General features: G+C 52.5%; 1 protein-coding gene across 6 annotated transcripts in view; it reads right to left on the reverse strand.

The window, feature by feature from the left end:
• MPRIP (myosin phosphatase Rho interacting protein) overlaps positions 1–24,200 on the reverse strand; it is a 77,102-nt gene that overhangs the window by 47,736 nt on the left and 5,166 nt on the right. For all 6 annotated transcript variants that reach the window (XM_077316686.1, XM_077316688.1, XM_077316689.1 and 3 more), the window contains exons 2-3: positions 10,371–10,448; positions 9,127–9,192 (exon numbers count right to left, since the gene is read on the reverse strand). In XM_077316686.1, the coding sequence (XP_077172801.1) occupies positions 9,127–9,192; positions 10,371–10,448 (144 nt within the window). The remainder of the gene's footprint in view (positions 1–9,126; positions 9,193–10,370; positions 10,449–24,200) is intronic.

Consider the following 24,200-nt stretch of genomic DNA (forward strand, 5'->3'; position numbering starts at 1 on the left):
CTGTCACAGTTGTGGGGGAATGATTCAGGTATACCTGAATAACCGAATCCCGGCACGGGCACAGGGATTTGGGTTCAGGTGATTCGAGTTCAGCCGAATCAATTCGGGCTCGGAGGCATTTAAAGGGACCGAGATGTGCATTTAAATGCCTCCGAGGGTAACAAGAGCCGTACTACGAGGATTTTGTTGGGAAAAACCCAGAACCCTCGTTAATCCCACCACCACTTTAATGAGAAATCCAGCATTTCCTGCTTTGTTGGGAGCATCAGGAAGACTAAGGGGAAAGGATGTTTCCCGACCGCAACCCCCTCCCTGCAACAACAAACAGCAGAGTCTCTTCCCCATCCCCCCTCCCCAAACTTGCCCAAGAATCCTTCCCATTGCTGGTGCTGGTCGAAATGGCAAGTTACCCCCATTGGGTCTTCGTTCTGCCCCAGGTAAATCTGGAAGGGCTGAGTCTGCTCAAGGGCACCTAGGAGAGGAAGGGAGCGTCCAGAGCTCCGACGAAAGGGATTAGAAGACTGGGTGCTCCGGAGAAGAAGGGAAGCGTCACGCCTTGGGTTGGGAGGCCAGGAGGGAGAGAGAGAGAGAGACACCCCAGGCAGTGGTTTTTCATGGACTTTGTATGTAAAGTGTACATAATCCTCAAGGAGGAAAAACACACACAGAGAGAGAAACACGTGAAATATGAAGACCGGGGCGAGGAGCAGAACAACAAGAAAATCTCCCCCTAGAGACACACAAGGGAACTTTCCAGGGGTGGCCAAATTCTGGTTCCCTGGTGCTCACCGAAGCGGCCGAAGCGTACAACCCTAGTAGCAACAGCAAAAGTCTCTTCCTCTCTGCCTGGCCTACCTCGCTAGGTCGTTGTGAGGAGAAAACAGAGAAGAGGAGAACGGCCCAAGACCGTTTGGGGGCAGGGTGAGGTATCAATGCAGTGAATGAATGAAATAAATTATAAATTAGCACAGACAGGTGTTTTGTTGTCTCTCCCATTCGCGCAAGAGCTGCAGAGAAACCTTCGTTGGGGGGGGGGTACGGGAGAGGAGAGTGAGGGACCCGCACAGTGGTCCCAAGACAGCCCCTCCCCCCGGAGACGGCGTGTCCAATTCTGCCCGTTGCCCCACACCCGCTGAACCAGTCGGGCGGCTCCGAAAGGCACCACCGGGATGCGTGCCAAGGAAGAAGGAGGTCACCCTTCGCTACCCGGAAAGAAAAGAGCTGATCTGGAGGCCTTCAATTTCTCCGGGCCAAGGCATGCTGGGGGATGGCGAGGGGGGAGGGAAACGGTTCCCTTTTGTCTAACTCGATGCAACTTTCAGGGGTCTTGGCTACCAAATCTTCACGAGCCCGGATCCTCGCTACACGGCATTTCCCCCCCCCAACGTCCCATTATTAGCATTCGATGTGGGAACCGCGCTCTCCGCCAAGGCCTCTGGCCCTGCGTGGTCAGCCGAGGCCGTCCGAGTCTGTGGGAAACCCACAACCCTGCTGTAGGGCCCGGCCCTTTTCTCAGGCATTCCAAAATTCGGACACCCGGCTCGCTCCCCCTCGCTCCCTCTCCCTCCGGCAAAGCTGGACGCTGGCCTAATTGAGTATTTACTTCCAGATCCCCGGGCGGCCGCATCCTTCCCCTGCCCCTTCCCGAGCGGCTGAGATCCACAAAGCTTCCAGCAACAAGAAGCTCCCCCCACACCACTGCCTCCTGCCCCTACGACAGAGGCAGGATGTCGGGAAAGGAGGTCTTGGGAGAAGAACAATCGGTTTTGGAGAGGGGGGCAGGAAGGGAAACGGCCAGGAGATTGGGGGAGGAGGAGGGGAAGTCAAAATAGAAACATTGAAACGAGAGCCAGAAAAAGGACTTTCTGGAGAAGACGGTGACGGCGGTCCCAAAGCCCCTCCTTCCTCCTCAATGAGGCTCACATTGTTCTCTTCTCCTCTGTTTTATCCTCACAATGACCCTGCGAGGTAGGCTAGGGCGAGAGTTTGCGCTCAACTGGCCCAAGCTTCCATGCCAAAACACGGATTCGTAGCTGGGTCTCCCAGATCCTTCTGTGACACTCTTAGCCACAATGCCACGCTGGCTATCCTACTTGACCTCATCTCTTTTCCTGGCTCACTCCCACCTTTTATCTTCAGAACAACCCTGCAAGGTAGGCTAAGATAAAGGCTACGGGCTACTCTCACGCCAATCTAGAGTCGGTGGAGGCCTCCCACCGTTGGGGGCACCCACATGACCCCCCTGCTCCGATCCCATCCTTCAAGCACAACCAGAGCGGTGTATGTCCTGCATAGTGCAGGGGGTTGGACTAGATGACCCATGAGGTCCCTTCCAACTCTATTATTCTGTGATCTAGCCAAGACCCCAGAAGCAGCACCACACCAATAAATACAGGAAACGGGCGACACAGTCCCATTTCTGGCACGTCAAAGCAGCAGCTGGGGTCGCCTGTGAGCATGGCTTCTGGCTGCAACACCAAAAATCTCGGTGACAAACCTTCAGTTTAGGATGCAGCCTGATGTGCTTTTCTCACCTGAGAGCTCAATGTGAGTCCGGCAGCACCTAAGAGACCAACAAGACCCCCTCCATCCGATCTGCAAGATTTCCAGGGGATAAGCCTGCAAGAGTTAGATGTGTCAGTGCGCTCTGGCCCTCCTAAGCTCATTGCCCAAAATTTTGGTTGGCCTCTAAGGTGCAACGGGACTCCAATCGAGCAGTTCTCCTACAGACCGGAGCGACTACCCTCCAAAACGTCACAATCATCAGTATTATATTTGCACAAAACAAATTTCCATGGCACCAAAGCGAGGTTTTTCCGGGAAAAGGAGTCCACAGCGCAGCCGACAGAGAGCTCCACAAAGGGCCAACAAAACGGACGATTAACTGCCACTGACGGGAGCTGAGTGAGTGGGGTTTGCGCTCAACTTCCTTAAGAAAAGGAAGTAATATCGAGGGCAGCTGCACGCTTTCACAAGCAGCACTACAAGCATTTAATTGGAAAGGTTTCAGGGGAAACTATTCCGCGCTCGTTGGAGTGAAAAGTTCTCCGTGTGTGCAGATTTGGCTGCCTTCGTGGCTCGCATGCCAAGATTGGATTCGGTTGCGAATTTCCTGCATTCTGCAGGGGGTTGGACTAGATGACCATGGAGGTCCCTTCCAGCTCTATGATTCTACGGTCTATATTCTTCCTTTCTTGCCACAGTGGCCCCCACAAACGGCTTTCGCCTCATTCCTACCTTCGTAACAGCCCTCCTGCAAGGCAGATCAGCCCCGAGAGCAAGCAACCGGCCGGAAGTTATCTGGCGAGCAGAATTCAAACTCGGGTCTCCTATATTCCAGTCTTACAGTCAAACCACTTAAAGCAGAACTATTGAGCCTTGCCCAGTAGGGAAACGACAAAGCCCCTTGAAAATGTACCCTGTCCAGGCTCTCGAAGAACAGGCCCAATTTCAGGATGGCGACAACAACAAAAGAGCTACTGTACACCCTAAGAAAGATCAGGAGAGCTCTCTGACTCGATGGACGTTTCGATAACCTGTTCTCAAACTCAAGGTCTCGCTCTGTAATTCTCATTAAAGCCGTTCTCTTGCGATAAACAAGAGTATCTTGAAAGTTCAGGTGGAGGTCTTCAAATGGTCATTTACCCCTCTTTTTAAAAAGCAAAGAAACCGGGGGAGGGGGGTACCATGAAGACCCCCGTGTGGGACCCAGACGGTATTAACCCAGCTGAGAAGACTTCTTCTCAGTCATCTTCATCTTCATCTTCAATCCAGGTGGGCGAGAAATGGTTTGTTTGGGACATGCAAAGGCGCCAACAATCGGCAGAAAGGACCGAGGGTCTTTGTCTCCCAATTGCGGGGAGGGGCGGAGAGCTCAAACAAGCCGGACAAGCCCACTGAACTGACTGTGGAAGCAGCCGGTCGGCCGCAAAGAATTATCGTGCAAAGCTCAGGATTGGCTCTCCCAGCCGCTCACGCGTAAGCCCTTCTGCTTGGAGGGCCGGAAAGAAACAACCGGAAGGGGGGGAGAAGGGGGCGGTGCCAGAGGCAGCAATTTTACCCTGCCGATAAGCGGAAAGCATAAAAAGACCAGGGCAGCGATCCGCAACATGGTGCCCGCCAAGCCATCGTAGACTACAGAAAGCGGGTGGGGCTATAGGGAGATCTAGACCAACCGGGCTTCTGATTGGACGCTGGAGATCGGATTGGCCGTGCAGATTAAGACAATGAGGTCTTAGGAGCAGATGGCCCCACTGTTAGTTTTATTCTCTCCCTGCAAGCGTGTCTTTTAGATTATTGATTGATTGACATTTACTGCTCCCGCTCGGTCGTTGCCGTCTTGGGGCAGTGAACAAAGCATCCTAATATAATAATAATAACAATCTGGTATCTGGTATAATAGCAAGGGCTTGGAGGAGGAGCCGGTCTCATGGCTTAAGTGCCACTCAGCGCTTGATGCCCACTCAGGGAGATGGAGGGTGGCCCAATTTTGTGCTCTGATCTCTTTGGGGAGCTCGCTCCACAAGGCAGGAGTCATTGCTGGAGGCTGGACATATTTGGGACCAGGGATCCCTCTTCTCTGCCCTCGGGCTTCCTCTATGTGCGTGGCTCCGCCTCCTGCAGCAGACATTTTGTGGCTGGCTCCGCCTTCCAGGGCAGCCATGTTGGGGTTGTCAGATTTCCAGAGGTGGCTACAGGCTCAAGAAGGTTGGGACCCCCAGCCCCAGCAGCTATGGGAGACACGGCTGCACACATTTTTAACCTGCCAAAAGTCAAAACGGCCAAATAAAAACCAGGGCAGCAGTCAGAGGCGGTTTAAACGACGGGAGCGTAAACAAGACACAGGCTAGGTGGGAGTGGGGAAGATGGCACGGCACAGCTGCCGCATCCGCTATATTTGGCTCCCGGCTTACGCAAGCAGCACCCAAAATAAACGGAATCGTTCCTTTGCAAAGGGACCCGGAAGAATGACAGGCCGTCGGCAAAGGGGGATGGCGAACTGATGAATCGTTTGCAAATCGCCCGCCCACTCCTCAACCAAAGGGTCTATCAAAGGAGACGGGGAAGCAAAGATAGAGGCAGGGGAGGAGGGCTGCATGAAGGTGTGATCAATTGTAAGCCCAGTAGATCTCCGAGAGGAGGTTGGGGGGAGGTACCAACTGACCGTGGATTAAAAAAAAAAAAAAGCAACAAAAGCTTGGTGAGAAAAACCCAAAAGGAATATCCCACCCACCCCGCGTTCCCCAGAAGCTTTTGCAGAATGCAGGACACGTCCTGCTCCGTTCCCCTTCTTGCTTCCTCACGATTAATCTCAGAGGGCCCGTGCCCCTCTGCCACTTCTCCCGTAGAAAAAGGGGAGAAAAACCGAGAGGCCTCTTCTCCTTGCATCACAAGACTCTCGACAAGGGTTCTGCACGTGAAAAACAAGCGACTGCCCAAGCTCGATATTGCCCCGGTTGCATCCCACGAGGACAAAATTTGAGGCATTGGAGATGCACAACTCCCATCGCCAGGGCTCAGCAAAAAGGATAGATCTTGGAAACCAGGGGTCGTCAACCTGTGGTCCTCCAGAGGTCCATGGACTCCAATTCCCATGAGCCCCTGCCAGCAAATGCTGGCAGGGGCTCATGGGAATTGGAGTCCATGGACCTCTGGAGGACCACAGGTTGACTACTCCTGCCGTAAACGACCCCGGAAATTTACTAAACGGGAAGTTTGCAGGGAAACACAACCGAAAACAAAAAATAAACCTTAAACACGAAAGAAGCGAAAACACACCCAAACTCTAAACACAACTGTAGCAAAGCAGAGTGCTGGAAAAGGGGAGGGAAAACAGCAAGGGGAGGGGGGGAGTTATCCTTCCCTTGTCTTCGGAGAACGAAGGAGACCACGCCTGCCGTAATGCCTGAGCAAAGGCATCCTCTGTTGACAGGGCCACCCCTAAAAAGGCCCTGCTCTTTGCTGAGGACAACCCAGGTGGAGGGCCTCCTGACCTTCCCTGTCAGATGTTAACATCTGGAGAGGGGGCTGTTCTCTCGGCACCTATGCCAGATGTCCTCTGTCCCCTGCCTCCCCCCTTTCTGCCCCTCTCACTTTGCCCTCCGGACTCCACCATCCCCTATTGGTGCTTCTCTTCCGCCCCCCGTCCCCTTCCTTCCCCAAGCTCCCTCCGAAATGTCTCCCCGTTGCCGTTTCAGGAAATATTAGCTCAGCCAAGGCAGCCAGGTTGCTGGGAGACCAGACAGAAGGGGTGTGTGTGGGGGGAAAGAGAGATTACTGCGTTCCAGGTCTAGATGATTAAGGACATTTGGATGAAGTTCCAGAAACAACAATGGCAGCTTTCTCTGTGCGTGCAAATCTGCGGGTTTTGTTTTCACGTCAAGCCGGAAAGTGGCTCCTCGTCCCTCCACGGAGCCGGGGAGAACTCCGAACGGCCAAGGGAAGAGGAAATATCCCTCCCAAAAACCAGCTCTGGAAAACCAGGGCTGCAGAAGGCAGGGTTTGGGGAAGGTGGGACTTCAGTGGGGTATTACGCCCTACAGACCAGCCTTTTCTCCAGGGGAACGGATCTCTGTCGTCTGGAGATGAGCTGTAATTCCAGGCGACCCCCAGGCCCCACCTGGAGGCTGGCATCCCTACCGGAAGGGCTAAACCTTTCTCCTCCTCACTTGTAAACAGATCTGGTACTGTTATTCTACCCTGGGGCATTAAGCATTCCCTCCTCAGTATTAAAACACCTTCCATTTCTAGGCTGCCTCCGAGAAGCCGGCTCCAGGCTTTAAAACTTTCTAGGGTTTTATGTAGTTCTGAGACAGCTCCTGCTCCCAACAGAGGGGGGCTCCCACCCCACCCCCGCCCAGCAAGTGGGGCTCCGGCATGCATTTAAGGCCAGCGGGGCCCTTTTGGCGGCAGCCCCCTTCTTCCCAAGCACCCTGGAAACATATTTTTCATTCATTAACATAAACATAATTAAACTCCCCCCCCCTTTCGCAATAAGCAGCCCAATTTTATCTTATCCGCACAGATCTTCTTAACCGACTTGCACGTCCTGATCTTTTATCTCCAGCTCGTTTGATAACATTCTGCAGACGCTGCCGGTTTTAATGTTTCCCCAGCGCTGTTAACCACTTTGGTGTGCGGCTCTGGGAGCTGCAAAGAAGTCAAGTTTTGGGAGGTGATAAATCAGACGAGTCCACCTGCTTTGTCTTTTCTTAAAAAACCGGCTCGTGGAAATTATCCGCAGCTCATTCTGAGTCCCAAGAAGAAGACACTTTTTCCGTCGACGAGAGCCGCACCTGGAGGCGCTTCATGATCGCCAGGGGCGAGTCGGCACGAGGTTCGTTCGGAGCTAGGGAGGCCTCACCTGCACTCTGAGGCCAAACAGGTTTTACCGCCTCGGGGAGGAGGAAGACTCAGAATTCCAAGAGGTTCCGTGTCCTCCACCTGGCCTCCCGAAATACTCACAGCCCGCCTCCTGCCCCTTGTGATCACAGGCCCGGCCTGTATGCTAATCGTCTGAGGAAACATTCACATGCTTCCTCCAGGGAGTGGAGCACAGGGAAGCGCCCGGCAAACACCCGTGCCAGGGGGCAACTCCGGAGGAGAAACGAGCAGAGTGAGCAGACCCGTCCTTGGCTGGCGAGCCGAACGAACCTGTTCCCTTTGCCACAGGTCTCCCGTTCCTGGCAGAACAGAATCCCACGGCACACGAAAAAGAAGGAGCCGCCTTTGCCTCTTTTCTCTCCAGGCGGGAGAGGGACACGATCCGGATTTTCATTTTACGTCGTTATCTTCACAACAATCTTGTAAGGTAGGCGCGGCCGAGAGAGTGTGGCTGGCCCCACGGTCACCCAACTTCTGTGATGACTCTCACGGCTCCCTCTGGCCCCCCTTGACCCACGGGGGGCCAGCAGACATGGATCCCCTGGGACCAACATCCCACACGCAAACTGACAGGCTGTTGTGTTTTGTTCTTCTTGTCCTTGCACTTCGCTGTAAAACTTTTTGTGGCAAGGAAGGCTGGGAGACGGGGATTACGATTCAGGATGATGTTAAAGGATATTAAAGGTTAAATTGGAGCTGGATCCAAAACTTATGTTCTCAAATATGGTACCATATAAAAATAAAATGCACTGTCAACTTGTTAAATACACGGTCGCAGGAGCTGGGCTTCTTTATGGGTCAGGATGCAATAAAAGAATCGTTACCAGAGAACATGACAGAGTGGATAATATTCCATATTCGGCACACCACAAACCAACGTCGGGATCCAGAAGAAAATGGGGCCAGATACGAGAGTGCACAGAAGAACAGAAAGCGCCAGGACAAATCCGACAGACAACCCACCGAAGAATTTCAAGAACCCTGAGACTTTTCCCTAAAATACGTTGGGGTATAGTTTATTGTTTATTAGATTACTAATTCAATTTTCTCCCTTTCCTTGCGGATTGACTTTAAAAAAAGCAAAACCTGGTTGAAAAAGCGAAAAGAAATAAGAGCTCTCTAGACTGTACTAAGCGGGAAACGCAGTCTCTGCGGCATCCAGGTGAGGCAAAAGATCAAGATGTGTACCGCTAAATGTGTGTATATCTTTTTTTCTGCACAGCAGTTTTGTAGCATATAATATGCAGCATTCCTTCTTTGTATCCCTCAAAATCAGTGCTTCTCAACCTTCCCTTTAATCCAGTTCCTCATGTGGGGGTGGACCCCCAACCCTAAAATGATGCAAGGGTTCTTTCGCAGAAATTAAGCCAAAACTGACCAACGGCATGAAGATCCATAATTCATGATTGTATATAATTTTCCCCCGGGGGTTTCTCAGTTCAGTTCTGCCTCTTGTCCCACCATGCTGATCTCGCTCTTTTCCGCTGCTCCAGACAGACGAAGGCTCTATCTCGATCTACCCTGCAAGGCTGTTGTGGGGATGCTGGATGCTGACCCCCCCCCGGCCAAGATACTTGCCTTGCTGTGACCCCTGGGAAAGGGTCGTTCGGCCCCCAACCCCCAGGTTGAGAACCACTGCTCTAAATAAAAAACACCCTATTAAAAAAGCCTCCAGCGCCCGTAAAACCACCTAATCCAACAGACCTGAGAGAGGAGGGAGGAAAAAAGGGGGGAGAGACGTACCATCTCGTCCAGGGCGTAGCGGAGCAGGCCGTGTTCGTAGAGGATGAAAAACCGGCGTTGCCATTTCTGGAAGAAGGAAAGAGAGAGAGAGAGAGAGAGAGATGTGCTCATTCAGACGGGGAGGTTTAAAGCAAGAGCATGAATGTTTTTGTGTAGGGGGGTTGATGAATATTTCATTTGCATGCCAATAAAGGTTTCTTGAATCGTACCGGATGTTTGATTCTTTATGGTTGTTGTTATTGCTCTACGTCACCCTGAGCCGTTCTGGAAGGGCGGCGTATAAATCAAATCAAATCACACAAGCCGCCAAATAATTCTGCCCAACTAACCCTCCAGCTTCCCTATGTCTCCTCTTCGGAAAACAACTTTGCCCTCTTCCTGGAGAGGAGCCAAAGCCGGGAGTTTCCTGCTGCCCAGAAGCAGGGTGCTCAAGCGGGGAGAGTGAGACAGAGAGGCCAGCCTCCGGGTGGGACCTGGGGATCCCTTGGGATCACAGCTGCAGAGATCCATCCCCCTGGAGAGAATTAATACCGTGGAAGGCGGACTCCATGGTCTTGTACCCTAGGTTCTGTTCCCGAATCTCAAGGAATTTCCTCACCTGCAGCTGGCAACCCTACCTTGAAATAAGAACCCCCTGCCCCTCCCCGGTCACTTCTTAACCCACAGCCAGATCTTGCCTGCTTAACATGAACCAGCGCCAGAGGAAGGAGGCATGACATGCAGGGCCCTGCTGGTGTTGGCCCCCTCGTGCACCGGTGGATAACTGGGCGCTGCTCCAGCAAGAACTTTTCTCTACATTTCCCCCCAAGACGTTAAAATACAAAGCTCGCTTGCATTAAGACGTACCACTGGTTCGCCCGCCTCAGTTCTAGATTAGCATAAATTACTATGTGAAGCGTGGCTTTCCTTCTCCCCTGGTTTTGCATAATTTATTCTGTGGCGGAAAAACCAGAGGGAAGAACCTCAAGCTGCACCCTGAATCCTGGAAATATTATTCCGCCATGTTTCCGGCTTCCGAGCTCACGGGGGGGGGGGGGGGGTGTCTGGCTGCTGCTGGCTTGCTATCCGCAAGGGACAGAAATTTGGTCTGCTCCCCAAAAACCAAAATTAGCAGGGATTTCAACGGTGTGCCGAATTCTAATTCCTCTCTGTGCTACCACTGGATAGCTGCACTCCCACAGACCCCCTGTTTGGGTTCTTCCCCTGGCTGCCCGCTGCCCGAGAGGGATCCCCCAAGTCCTTACCCGAGAGCGATGGACGGGGTTGTCGAAATCCGTGCCTTCAGGGGCCAACAAGAGCCACCCACCGTAAATAGGCTTTGCCTGGGGAGGGAGGGAAGAAAAAGATGATCAGTACTTTATGTTGGAAAAGGTACATAAAGTTATCCATTGACATTGTTGTTGTTAGGTGCGAAGTCGTGTCCGACCCATCGTGACCCCCTGGACAAGGATCCTCCAGGCCTTCCTGTCCTCTTCCATTCCCTGGAGTCCATTTAAGTTTGCACCAACTGCTTCAGTGACTCCATCCAGCCACCTCATTCTCTGTCATCCCCTTCTTCTTTTGCCCTCGATCGCTCCCAGCATCAGGCTCTTCTCCAGGGAGTCCTTCCTTCTCAGGAGGGGGCCAAAGTATTTCAGTTTCAATCCATTGACATAAATGATGCTAACAACACCAATTAACGCAGGGGGCCAACAGGACACCTTTCTTGGCACCTGCCCAGTGTTTGGGGGAAACGGGCGGGGCCACCTGTGGCTTTGGCCTAGCTAGGTTTCAGATTGGTCACTGGAAAGTCAGCAGCTTGGGTGGATTTTTATAAACACGGCTGCCGTCATGGCGTAAGGAGGTTTTTTGTGGCCGTTTTGCAGACGTGCCCACCTTGCTGCTTCAGAACCCCAAAGGTGCCCACAGACGGGAAAGAGCTGGGGACCCCCGGGTTACGGAATCTGGTCCGAGGCCCCGGACGTTCTCCGGCTGGAAGGAGAACAAATCCATCTCGAAGCAGGGGGAGCCAAGGGCATTCCCAGTGTTGCTAATTCAAAAGAGGGGCAGGAGGATCAGTGACCCAGCCTGGGTGGTGGGGGACCAAGCAGGAACGTCAGGAAATGCTTGTAAAGTAAGTCCCACAGGCCTGCTTGGCTTCACGCCACCCATGAAAAGGGAGGAAGAAATCAGTGAAGGCTGTACGAGATAGAGGAGAGCGTAACTTCTGCGTCCGCCTGCAGAATTCCTCCTGCCTTGGGCCCGACGGAGTAGGAGGAAGTGCGGAATTATCTCACTGCTAGAATTATACTACCATGCATGGGCCGGCCAGCCACGCAGGCAGCCTGACCTACCTCGCAGGTTTGTTGTGAGGCTGAAACAAAGAACGACGCCAGCCTTGTTCAGGCCCCCGTCGGGTGGGAAAGGCAAAGGAATAAATTATACACCTCCGCACGGCTATCGGGGCAAGGATCGGCAGCTCGCTAAGAAACACTGACCAGCTCCCCAAAGGGAAGGAAATCGATTTTCCCTGCCCTACAAAGAAGCTTATGGGATGGCAACAGCTTGGAAAGGGACTAAAACTATGGATGCTTCTCTGCCTGGTTATTTGGTGCAAACTGGGAGCACAGACAAAAATTGAGCACAGACAAAAACCATTTTCCTTCTTTTTGGTGCCAAGGCAGCGGTTCCCCTGTGTCCCTTCGCCCTCACGTCCTTCTTCCCCAAAGCAAATTGTGAGGTCTGGCTTTCCATCTGCCTCATTGGACCAGTGGAAGGACCCAATTTGGGTCTCCCATCCTAGGATTTCTCCCGGCTCGTGGCCCCTGAACATTCCCAAACTGTCTTCATGTCTGACGTTTCGGGGCAGCACCCAGTAGCCATTTTCAAAATCCCAAAGTCAAGACCAGCTCCGTCCAGGTTGGGAAGCCCTCCTCCAAGTGACCTCTTTAAGAAAGCGCATTGTGAGTCAGATTCTTAATCTGTGTTTTTTGTTTTGATTCTATGCTGTCTCCAAAAGTAAAACAAAGAAAACGGCTTAGTGAATATCCTTCTTTACTCAAAAGACGTTCATGGACAATGTTCTAGCAGGCTCACGATTTCCAGGACCCACAATTTTTTTGGGAAAAACAATTTCACCTGAAAATTGCCAGCCTTCCGGACATGGTATATGGAACACCTGTTGAATAAGGAAGGATGCTAGCTGAGCCACTAGGTCGAAATTTTCTGGCTTGGTGGTTCCACTGGCCTTGGTGGTTTTGGCTTGGTGGTTCCACTGGCCTTCTTCCGTCTCTCCAGCAAGGTTACCTGCGGGAAAGCCCATGGAGACCTGCGGCCTGTAAGCCATGGACTTGGGAAGCTGCCCCCAACAGCCCAGGTTTCTTTCTTAAGTTAAAAAAAAAAAAAACCGCAAAACTATCCAAATAAAATCTAGCCATCTAATTGCAAGCCAGAAACAGAGAACCATTCGTGCTGATTTCGGCAACCGCACCTCCCCGGACCTGCTTTACCGGTTGCGAGCTTTCACAACAATTAAGCACACACAAATACACACACACACACACACACACGCTTACACATATGAGAAATCTGCCCACACCCCACCCCTATCAGAAGCAGGGGCATTGTGGGTAGATTTCTCTCCAAAAGGTTCTTATCTGTCCTTGCACAGTAAGAAAACAGCAGTCCTTGTAAGAACAGAACAGGACGGGCTGCTAGCAGAGAGCTCTCCCCAAACAGGCTTTTAGGCACTGCGATTAAATCAAAACGCAACTGACCTAGATCTTTCAGAGGCAGTGCTGCCTGGCGGTTAGAGGGTTGGGCTAGGAGACGGGAGAGGCATTTTCGGATGGCCACTGGGTTGCGTGTATTTTTATGCATTTCAGGCATTCCGTGTTGGGTCAGAAACAGAAGAACCAAATTTTAGCCCAAAGGGACCTTTCAGACTGATGGGTTTAATTCTGGGGATCGGCGGATGAAACGTCCATGCACAGAGAAGATTCCACCCGGAATTAAACGTGTCGGTCTTAAAGGTGTTCCTGGACTACGGCATTTCCCAAGGCACCTCATCCCCCCCTCCCCAAAAAGGTGAAAATGATAATGACTCTTTCTTCGGTATATGCACCTTAGAAATTCTCATTCGTGCCGAGAGAACCCCAACCAAACACGCCCATTCCAGTCCCGCCAACTCCTTCTTGGTGCTTTTAAAAAGCCAAGTTCCTAGCCCTCGAGAATAAAGCATGTTTGAAAGTCATGTTGGAAATTCAGTTTCCATTTTTGCCTTTCTCAGTATTATCTTGGCCTTCCCTCCAAGAAGCTCAAGGCCTCGTGTCTTCACAACAACCCAGCCAGGTAGGCCAGGCAGAACACAACCTGTGGAGTAGGCAAGGAGCCTAAAGATCTTGGTAGTTAAGATATGGCCGCCAGAGCTTTTTCGTTGGTGCTTTCACCTGAGGGTTTTCCTGGTGGAGGATTTGCCAAAGACCCTGGTGAGACGCTGCCAGTCTGAGCAGGCGATACTAAGCTTGAAGGGGCCAGCGTCTGATTCACCATGAAGCAGCTCCCTTTGCTCATGCAGAAGGTCCCCGGTTCAATCCTGGGCGTCTCCAGTGGAAAGGATCAGGTAGGAGGGGACGAGAAAGACCACCCCCCCAAGACCCAAAAAGCAGCTGCCGGTCAGAGCGAACAAGACTGGCCCTGATAAACCAGGAATCTGACTCAGTAGCTCTGCTCATCTCTGGCACTCGTAACCAACATGTTTAAGACAAGGACTCCGCTGTGGAACGGAATCTCGAACCCAGGGCTCCTGCGGTCCCAAACCTTCCATCGCCACAGCAGACTGGCTCTTCCAAACTCAGCAACCCACAAAGATCGGAGAAGACACGATTTCCCCACAAACCACCGCAGCTATCGAAAACGTTGCGTCTTTCCCTTGACTAACCCAGGAACGCTCACGCAGAACAAACTGACCGGGGACGGAGGGGCTCGGAGTTAATATCCGGTTCCGCAGCAAAGAGAGCGGACGAATCAGCAGGCACGAGTCGGGAAATGAATAAAGCCAGAGCAGCAAAGGAAGTTTGTGTTCGTGTGCCTCCAACGGAGGAAGCGCGGATGCGAGAACGCTGACCCCGGCATAAATTGCTGGCCTTCCAAGGTGCCAGGGGTGGAATTTGCAAGCAGAGGGCTTGTCTTGGAGGCGTGCAAAGGAATGCGCCTTCTAAGGTCACACTGGTGGGTTTTGTCCTGCACTTGTGTGATATCACACTCCTTTTGTGCCAAGTCCCATCAAAGAAGCACGCCTGTTTTAAAAAGAGTAGAGAGAGCTGGGTTTTTTGTAAAATATTATGCCCCTTTCCCTTCCTCTCCCCACAACAGGCACCCTGTGAGGGAGGTGGGGCTGAGAGAGAGCTCAGAGAACTGCCCTGTGAAAACAGCTCTCGGAGAACTGTGAGTTGCCCAAAGCCACCCGGCTGACGGCATGCGGCAAAGGAGTGGGGAATCCAAAACCGGTTCTCCCGATTGGAGGCTGCCACTCTTAGCCACACCACACGGGCTCTCGAGAAGAAGAGCTGGTTTTATACCCTGCTTTCCCCTGTCCGAAGGAGTCTCAAAGCGGCTTCCAATCGCCTTCCCTTTCCTCTCCCCACAACAGACACCCTGTGAGGTGGGTGAGGCTGAGAGTGCCCTGGTATTACTGAAGAAGAAGAAGAGTTGGTTCTTATATGCCGCTTTTCCCTACCCGAGGGAGTCTCAAAGCGGCTTACACTCGCCTTCCCTCTCCTCTCCCCACAACAGGCCCCCTGGGAGGGAGGGGAGGCTGAGAGGGCTCTCAGAGAACTGCTCTGTGGGAGCAGCTCTCAGAGAACTGTGACTAGCTCAAGGTCGCACAGCTGGCTGCATGCAGAGGCATGGGAGAGGACCAACCCCCGGTTCTCCAAACTAGAGTCCACCCCTCTTGACCACTATACAATACTTCCCCCCCCCCAACATGCCCTCAATGCCAAAGTAATCCCTTGCATCTCTTAGACATACTAGGAAATCCACAAAACTCTCAAAAGCCACACCCGACGTTTGGCGACAGCCCTTTGGAGCCGTTTTGCCACGGCCTGCCTGCCTCTGTGTAGTGACCCTGGACTTCGTGGGAGACCACCCACCCAAGCGCTGACCCGGCCGGCCCTGCCTCCCTTCCAAGAGCAGACGAGACAAGGCACGCTCTCTCATACGCACCTTGATTTCGGCCCCCGCCTCCCCCAGAGCCTTCGGGGCGCTCCTGGCGCGACCACTCTTCCCGCGGATCATGGCTCCCGACGGCCCGTCCCCACCGCTTCTCCCGGCTGCTTCTCCCTTCCGTGTGAGGCTCAGCCACGGCGCCTCCTCCCAGCCTGGGCTCCCCACCCATCCGCCCACGCAGCACACAACTGCGGCAGTCTAGCCAAGCCTCCGAGGGCGAGGCACCTGCCAGTCTCTCCTTCGGCACACGGCAAGCTTCAGGACAAGGCGGGAGGGTCCCTCTCCTTCGCTAACACGCACCCTGCGAGGACGTCATCCCGACCAGCCCGGGTCAAAGGACAGCAGCCAACTCTGACGCTCCTCTTTTGACATCCTGTGGTTCGGGAAGAACCACCGAGGAACGTTTCAGAGGGTCACAGAGCACCTTAAAGACCACGGAGATTTTTGAGGCCAACGCTTTGGAGAGGCAAAATTCTCTTCGTCAGATACGAACAGGAATGAAGGTCCCCATGACCTTCTATCCTAACTGGGGTACAAACTCTCTTCGTGCGAAAGGGAACTTTGAACTCTCAAAAGCTCATCCTCCAAAAATCTTGTGGGTCTCTTAAGGTGCTCCTGGATCCAAAGGACCACTTCTGAGTCACGGGGCAAGAGAGAATATCAAAAGACGGATCTCTCCAGGGGGAACCCACCCGGGAATTTTATTTCCAGAACTACAACAGTGTTGGCCTGCAGAAGATAAAGATTCAGATCCAGTAGCACCTTCAAGGCTGATGAGCTTTCTCTTTCGGTGTGAGGGTCAGACAGAGAGCTTATTAAAACCACAACATAAAACGTACATGGATTTTCGCGCACGCCAAAAACAAGACTTTGTTGCATGCGCCATGAGATGCATGGAGACGCACTAAACTTTGGGGGTGCCAAAGAGACGCCAAGACAAAAAGCAGAGGTGCCCCAACAACCAGGCCCCCCAAATTTTCCAGATGCTCCGCCACGATGCCCTCCTCGGTCCGTCCCCGAGACGCTCCCTAAATGCCTGTGCTGCCGTGCCAGGTGTTTGCCGGGCTCAGAGAATTTATTCCCGTCCCTTCCCGACAAACCTCCCATCGGTCATTTACAAGTGGGGCGGAACATCAATTGGGTGCAAGAAGTTCAGGATACTTTGAATGTATCTGCATAAAAGGGGTCTGTAAATAAAACACGTGCGCCAAAGAAAACAGAACACAAACTTTGGTTCCAGCCACGCTGCGACGGCCGTGGAAGAGGCCTTCTTCCGGATGGAGAGAATGCCTCTTCCAGCAGGGCACCTGGTATCCAGCGCTTACAATTTTTTAAATTAAAACAAACACATTTCCCCTTAAAATAAAAAACACTGGGTGTTCAATTAAGCAAAGGCCAATTAAATGCTTTACTAGTGCTTTGTTAAAAACCACGCTCCTTTGGGAAAGCATCCTGCCCACCGGTGTGTATTCCATTACAAATCTGTCGCTTCCATATTATTTTCAAGGGCTCTTTTCTCGCTTGTTTTATACGGCAATGTGTTTTGCTCACCTTACCCTGCTTGCCCTCGAAAGCTCCCTCCCCGAATAAATCTTTGCTGGTCCTAAAGGTGCTTCTGGACTCTGGTTTTATTGTGCTGCTTCAGACCCACACGGCTCCCCATTTGAATCTATCCTTTTCGGCTCGTAACGCTGCTCCTTAACATTTTAGTTTGTTTGTTTTTTTAATTGTATGGGCTACTAGCCCCTGGAGCATTTTTTTAAAAAGTATACAGTAATGAAAAATATTTTATTATTTTACATTATTACCTTTAATCCTGGAAACTGCCCCACGAACAACAAACTTAATTAAGGTTCCCAGGGACCTGGGTGAGGGCAGTGATAAAGAATTCCATTCCGCTCCTCCCAGAGGGGGATTTTAATCGAAACGGATTCCCTCCAGGGAGAACCGTGTGGGAGAAGCAGCCCCTGGACTCTACCTTAGAACCGACCCTAAAGGGTTCTTACTGGGAGGGCCTCCTCTTCACCCTGGTGCCACCACTGAGAAGACACCGAAGGGCAAAACCAGAGGATGCGGGCAACTTTCACCCAAGCCCTTCTAGCTGGATTCCAAGCGGAAGACGAGGATTCATCGGATCGTTTTAAGGAGCAGAATCCACGGGTGGGGCTCCCGTGCTCATCAGCCGGAACGCATTTGCTCGAAGCCACCCCCTAAACCGCCTCGGAAACTGGAGCAGGAAAAAGCGAGATGAACCTAAAAGACTAGAAAGCCAGTGATCGACACACAGGGAACAGTAGCTATTTATTAAATAAGGAACCTCCGTGGGAACGAAGGGAGAGGCTCAAAATAGACTAGAAACGAAGACGCCATCTTGTTATGCTGTTAGGTATTTTAGGGGATTTTATTGCATTTTATTGACTTTGTAAACCGCTGAGAGACACTCGAGAGCAGCGGTATATAAATATAAACATAAATAAATGGAATTCTTTTCCGTAATCAGCGGACTGCAAGCAAACCGCGTCAACAGAGAGGGGAAAAGAAGGTGTTATTCTCGCCAAGGGCCGACGCACCTGCAACTCCCAAATTTTTCAGTCTTCTTTTTTTTAAGCCACCTGAAGTCCACTGTTGGAACCTCCAGCTACAAAGGAAGAATACCAGATACTTCCTCACGCTTAGCAGCTTTCTGCCGACTTGAGCAGTTCTCTGAGAGCTACGCTTTGGGGGTAGCTGAGTCATCCACCAGAGTCCGGAGATTCCCGGATGCCACACAGGAGAAGACCTGGGCTGCTTTGGCTCCCACACAACCTACACAGTTGTCGGGACTGACAGGGGAGGCCTTCGGGGATCCCTGACACCACACCTAAAGGAAGATGGGCAGGTGATGACGGACGGGGTCTTCTCTGCGGTGACACCCTGTTTTTCTCACAGCGGCTCAGCCGACGGGAGATCTGTGATCTTCCCGGGACCAAGTGAAAACCTGCCACTTATCTGGGTGTTCCTTTCAGCACGGATCTCTGGGCTGCGTTGGGTGGAAGGGGACAGGCAAGCTGCACCTCCTGTTTTTTTTTTTAAACTGTTGTGTAAACAATTGTTCACATTTCTGTGTGGATGGCCCGGGCTAGTCCCATCGTATCAGCTCTCAGAAGCTGAGCAGGTCAGGAGTTGGATGGGAGGCCACCAAAGAATTGCAGCCCATGGGCAGCTGGAGAGCCAGCTTTGCCACCCCTGATTTAGACAGGCTGCAGCCCCTTGGCCCAAGAGGGCCTGTTTTTAAGTCCCTTCTGGCTACCCACGGCCGGCTGGCCTCCAGGACGGAGGATACGAAAGCTTCAACACGAGGAAACAGGGAGAGGAAATGGCCACCCCGGTCCGTTTACACAAAGCTGTCAAAGTGCGGGGCTGACGGACTGCAGGCCTCGGCAGATGCTGGGGCTGCAACCGGCAAGACAATCTGGCACTGGCCGGCTGGTGACGTGACCTCCCCCCCGCCGGAGGACTGGACAGGACGAGGGCAGTGGAGTTTCTCAACTGGTGTACTGAAGGGGTGTTTGGGCGATGACTTTAATTCCCCCGAAATTCTCCATTAGGAAGCGTGGACCGGAACAGGGACGGCACAGAACTAGCTCCGGCAATTAACATTACAACTTTCAAGTCCCGGGCTATTCTTTATCTCAAAACAACCCTGTGAGGCAGGCCGCTGTTAGTCCAGCTTCACTGAGACTGGGAGAGGACAGCAGAAGTGGAATCAACGGTCTAACTTCGTTTCTCGGTCCCTTTCCTTCTTCTCCCCTCAATTATGCCTTGCGAGATAATTGAGGTTGAGAGAGCTCGGAGAGAACTGTGGAAGCCCAAGGTCACACAGCTGGCTGCACATGGAGGAGTGGGCATCGAACCCAGTTCTCCAAATTAGGGGTTACACCATGCTGGCTCTCAGAAGCCAAGAACAGACGTGCTGTGGTCATCTGGGCTTACCAAAACATCTCCCTCCGTAATCACCCACAAGCCGTTCTTAGTCACCCTAGATGACTAAGACCGCTGCTATTTCCACGCCTCGGCTAAATGTCAGGGAAGGTCACCTCGGCCTCTCCAGGAACCGTGCCATCCCCCGGACCGATGACCGAACGTCAGCGCTTATTTTTAACAAATCCGTCTCCAACCACAAAATTTGGGGACTCCACCACCCCAACCTTCTGTCTACTCCAGACCCAGTTTGAGTCCGTCTCACTCGCTTCCGGGGCATTCCGTGACGGCCCAAATAAATACAGAGAAACCACCTGGTAGAGTCCCCCGCGCAACACGCCAAAAAGGGGCGGGGGGGCGCAAATCTCATGAGAAAGTCGGTGTACTCGCAAGGAAAGAATTCCCCGGCAGCAGAATTACCGACCCGTCAAAACACGCTCCAGAAGTTCAGATTAGTCACTAGGAAAAATTCTTGGCCCAGGGGCGAGGGGAGGCAGGAAAGCTGCTGAAGGTACAAAGATCGGCGGAAGGAACCGGGTGGATTCTTCTGCCCCAAGTTGGAACAGAGAATCTGTCTGCAGTTTGGGAGCTCAGTCATTTTGCTTTTGTGGTGTTTTTTTTTCTGGGAAGGGGGTCAAGTATGATGACGAAAACTGCACTTGGAGGGAGGGCGTTAGATCAAGAATATAGCTTAAGAAAATAAGTGCTCCTGTCCTCCACGGAAGATGAAGAGCTGGTTTTTGGCACCCGAAGGAGTCTCAAAGGGGCTCCCCATCGCCCTCCCTTTCTCTCCCCACACCGGACACCCTGTGGGGTAAGTGAGACAGAGAGAGCTCTGAGAGAACTGAGACCAGCTCAAGGTCACCCCGCTGGCTGCATGCGGAAGAGTGGGGAAACCGAATCTCTTAACTCTTAATCACCACACCACACTCCAGTTCCTCTGTCCCACTGACCAAATTTCGATACCCTACCCTGGGGGTTTTGAAATTTTTTTAAAGGTCACCGATTCTCACTGATTCTCCCGTGCCTTGTTAGTTGACTCTGCTTAGGTGGGGTGAAATCCCCAGACTCCCACAGAAATGAGAGTCCCTAAACCATAACCTCAGCGACGGCAAATTAGCTTCCCAAAAAATTGCCTTGCACACCCCCTTTTCCTCCTTCCGTCTACAGCTTCAGGTGAGTGTACAAATATTTGGTGCTTGCAGCTTGGGGGCAGAGGAATGAAAGCCAAGCAGAGTCCCCCCGCCCAACACAAACATCCCTCCCCAAAATTCAGCCATTCAAAACCAGGCGCTGCATATGCTCCCATTACTGCCGCAAAAGTAGCACCACAATTTAGGACAGGTGTTCCCAGGGGCCTCGTACCACCTTCCCTGGCCCCTGCCAAATGTTTTGAGGACGTAGGTGAGGTCAAGCAGAGATCTGATGATCTGCATGCAATACAAGCTTCTCCATGACGTGACCGAAAGGGAGGGGGCAGCCCTGTCCGAGCTGCACCCATCACCCGGCGTCCGAATCCCGAAGGCACCCATGGCCTCAAAAAGGTTGGGGGACCCGATTCAGATCAAGGCCTCACAAGGACAGAAGGTCCCATTAGGATCCGTTTGAATGATGTGAAGGACGTTTGCCTCTCTGGGTGCAGCATTACACCGTTGGCTGGCAACCGTCTCCATGGCGAAAGTTAACCTAGAAGCGAGAACTCGGTGGTGCAATTTAGACATCACGACGAACTGCGGTTTACAAGCTGTGACTCGATCAACCGCGGCTTCGGCGCAATTAACCGAATGCTGACTGTGCAAACCAGGGTTTCTTGGTTTGTGGCAAGGGCTCGTGGCTCGCAGGGGGTAATGGCTGTGGTTTGTCGGGACACACGAATTCGCAAGCCGCCCTCTGCTGCGTGGCCGTGCCAGAACTTGAGGTGCCTGCTGGCTTCAAAAAGACTTTGGGGACCCGGATAAAGTGTTTTTGGAGTGCCCAAAGGTGGATCTGCATGTGCGGCCTCCATAATCACAACAACCCTGTAAGGTAGGTCTGTATTGTTCCCTTATGGTAGAGGGGGGAGGGCTGGGGGAACGGCTGCTTCTCGAACACATGGCAGAGGGGAAAACCGGACACCGGTCACACTCTGTGTGGCAGCAGCTATCGACCTGGCACACAACCCTCCGACGGGCATCCTCCCTTCCTCTTTTGTTCAGGGCGACATCACCCATTCTGCTTCTCTGCGCCAACCCTGCTATGAATAATGGACGTTTTCTTTGCACCGGCGGGAAATAAGCCTGTGTATACACTGCGGTCACGGGCGTGTTTGCCCGGCTCTCTGTGGGGAGACCGAGGCCCTTTCGTCCGACGGTTCATTGCCCACCTGCCCTATTCGATGAACCTCCAACGCACAGCTCTGCAGAAACTTAAAACATGAAACCTAGATGATTTGAACACAGGTGTGCAGCCTTGCCTCCAAAACAACAAGTTTTATTGACTTTATTTGTAGCCGGCCTTTAGTCATGGCTCCTGCTGCCACAGTGCTGGGGGGTCACCCCCAAATTGTGTATTCGGGGGTGGGGGTGAACAATAGCTACAGAGTGGGCAATGAATATTTTAGGGGTTTCTCAATGGTACAAAACGCTGGGAGAGTTTGGATTGGAGGGTCAAACAGATTTAGGAAAACCAGATTCAAATTGTCACTTTGCCACGGAAGACGTCAGGACAGCTTTGGGCCAATCACGTGCTTGTGGCCTTGAGAGACCTTGCAGGGCTGTTGTGCGTACAAAACGGGAAGCAGGGAAAGCAGCGTGGCTTCAAATCTCCGTTGGGGAGAAGAGCGGCGTATAAGTAAGCGTTTTTTTATTTTAATTTTTTGGCATTCAGCCGGTTAAGAGAGTTCTGGAGGAATGAAAACCTCGAGGTCATGTTTTGGTCCGTCTCAATAAAAGGTATTACAAGGTGTTTTGTTTTGGGACGCAGAAAAGCAAACATTATCTTTTAAACAATGTGTGTGTGTGTGTGTGTGGGGGGGGGAATATTTGCTCCAAATCCGTTCTCAAGGTTGACAGGCAGAACCTCCTGGGAGCTGTTTGCCCACTCTGAGCTTCAGAAAACAATGGAAACCCAAAACTTTGCGGGTTCAAATCCGCTCCCACCCCTAAACTCTTGGAACACCCCTAAACTGTCAGCAAATTTGGTGGCCGAGAGCAGGAGGGGGCGGGGGGTGGGACCAAGAAGGATCGACCCTTTTCGTAAACACCAAAGAGAATCCGGCAAACACCTGGGGAAGTGAAGCCAAAACAGAAAGGGGCCAGAGGCCAGCTGCGGTTTCCCAAGGACTGGAGTCAGCACCTTCCTCTCCTCCCTAGGCGGGGCACGGTGGCCACTGTGAGGAATGCAGCCCTCTCCACACCCCTCTGCCAGCCGCTCGCAAGTAAAACCGGATTTAAGGACACCTGCCGGGTGCCAGGCCAGCCTGGGGGGCATCCCTGCCCCACTGCAAAGCCAGGTAGATGACCCCCGGAGGAGAAGATGGCTGACCCCTCGCAGCAGACATCCGCTGGGCGTTGAGAGGCATCAAGAGCCTAACCCCCCCTGAGAATCACGATCCCACCCTTTAATGAGTCCTAGCAAAGTGGGTCTCGCCTCCAGCAGTGGATCTCCAGGGACTGTCGTTCCTCGGTCAACAGGTAAGGGCCCCCAAGCAGCCTGGAGTTTAGGGCTTTTTGGAAACTCAGAAAAAGAAATAGTCACTTAGTCGCTAGGAAACGTGAACCGGGAATGACGACTGAGTCGCTGGAGGTAACTAGTCTGCCCCGACCCAAGTTAGAGGGCCCTGGAAAGGGAATTTGGAAGGTGTGGGGCAAATAGACCACTGACTCAGAGAAATTTTGGCATGCCCTTTTCTAAAAATGGCCCAGCAAATACAGCACTGGGATCTCAGTTTGAACTTCAAGTCCCGCCACGGAAGAAGAAATGCACCTTGTTTTATTTACTGCTCAAAAGAGTCTCAAAGCGGCTTACCACCACTTTTCCCCTTCCTCTCCCCAACAGGCACCTTGCGAGGTACGTGGGGCTGAGAGAGAGCTCTGAGAGAACTGTGACTGGCTTAAGGTCACCCAGCAGACCTTGTGTGTCTTGGAGAGGTTGGCAATCGCCGTCCCTTGCTGTCCCCGCAACAGACACCTTGCGAGGGAGGTGAGGCTGAGGGAGCTCTGAGAGAACGGGGACTGGCCCAAGGTCACCCAGCAGGCTGCATGTAGAAGAGGCTTGCTGGGGGCCAGTCGCATCCTCTCAGCCATACCTACCTTGCAAGGTTATCGCGAGAGTGCGACGGAGGAGAGGAGGACGGCGCTAGCCACTCTGGGACCTGGCTGGGCAAAAACACGCCAAACCGTCTGACTCTTCAAGTCAAGAATCTGCCAGTTCCAGGGTCACACAGCTTGTTTGAGCCGGCTCATCTAACCACTTTTCTGGTCGCCAGTGGCGAGCGACAATCTCTTGCGGGCGACCAGGCTGGAAAATGTGTCAACCAGGAGACAAACATTTTTGGGCTGGGCCAGCCTCCAGCTGTGCACGAGGGCTGAGGGCTTAACCCAAAACATCCACAAACTGGCCGCTGGCATGGGCTGTTTAAAACACAAAGCTGTGCCATTCCCCGAGGCCACCTTCCTGTTCAGCACCAGCCAGGAAGAGGAGAATTCCAGTTCTCCCTCCCTCGTAAAGCTTGCCGGGGAAACAAACTTGTTTTGCCTACCTCGCAGGGCTATTCCGGAAGCTGATCCTGGAAAGCCAATCCAAGCGTATGGTCCGTTTTGGGAGTAAGAAAAGGCAGGGTTATCAGAGTTCCCGGGAGCTGGCCACTGTAGCATTCGCCTCAACAGAAATTAACCAAAGCAATGCATGTTTCTTTCCCTCCACTTAAA

This window comes from Paroedura picta, chromosome 17, assembly GCF_049243985.1.
Source record: "Paroedura picta isolate Pp20150507F chromosome 17, Ppicta_v3.0, whole genome shotgun sequence".
Lineage (NCBI taxonomy): Eukaryota > Metazoa > Chordata > Lepidosauria > Squamata > Gekkonidae > Paroedura > Paroedura picta.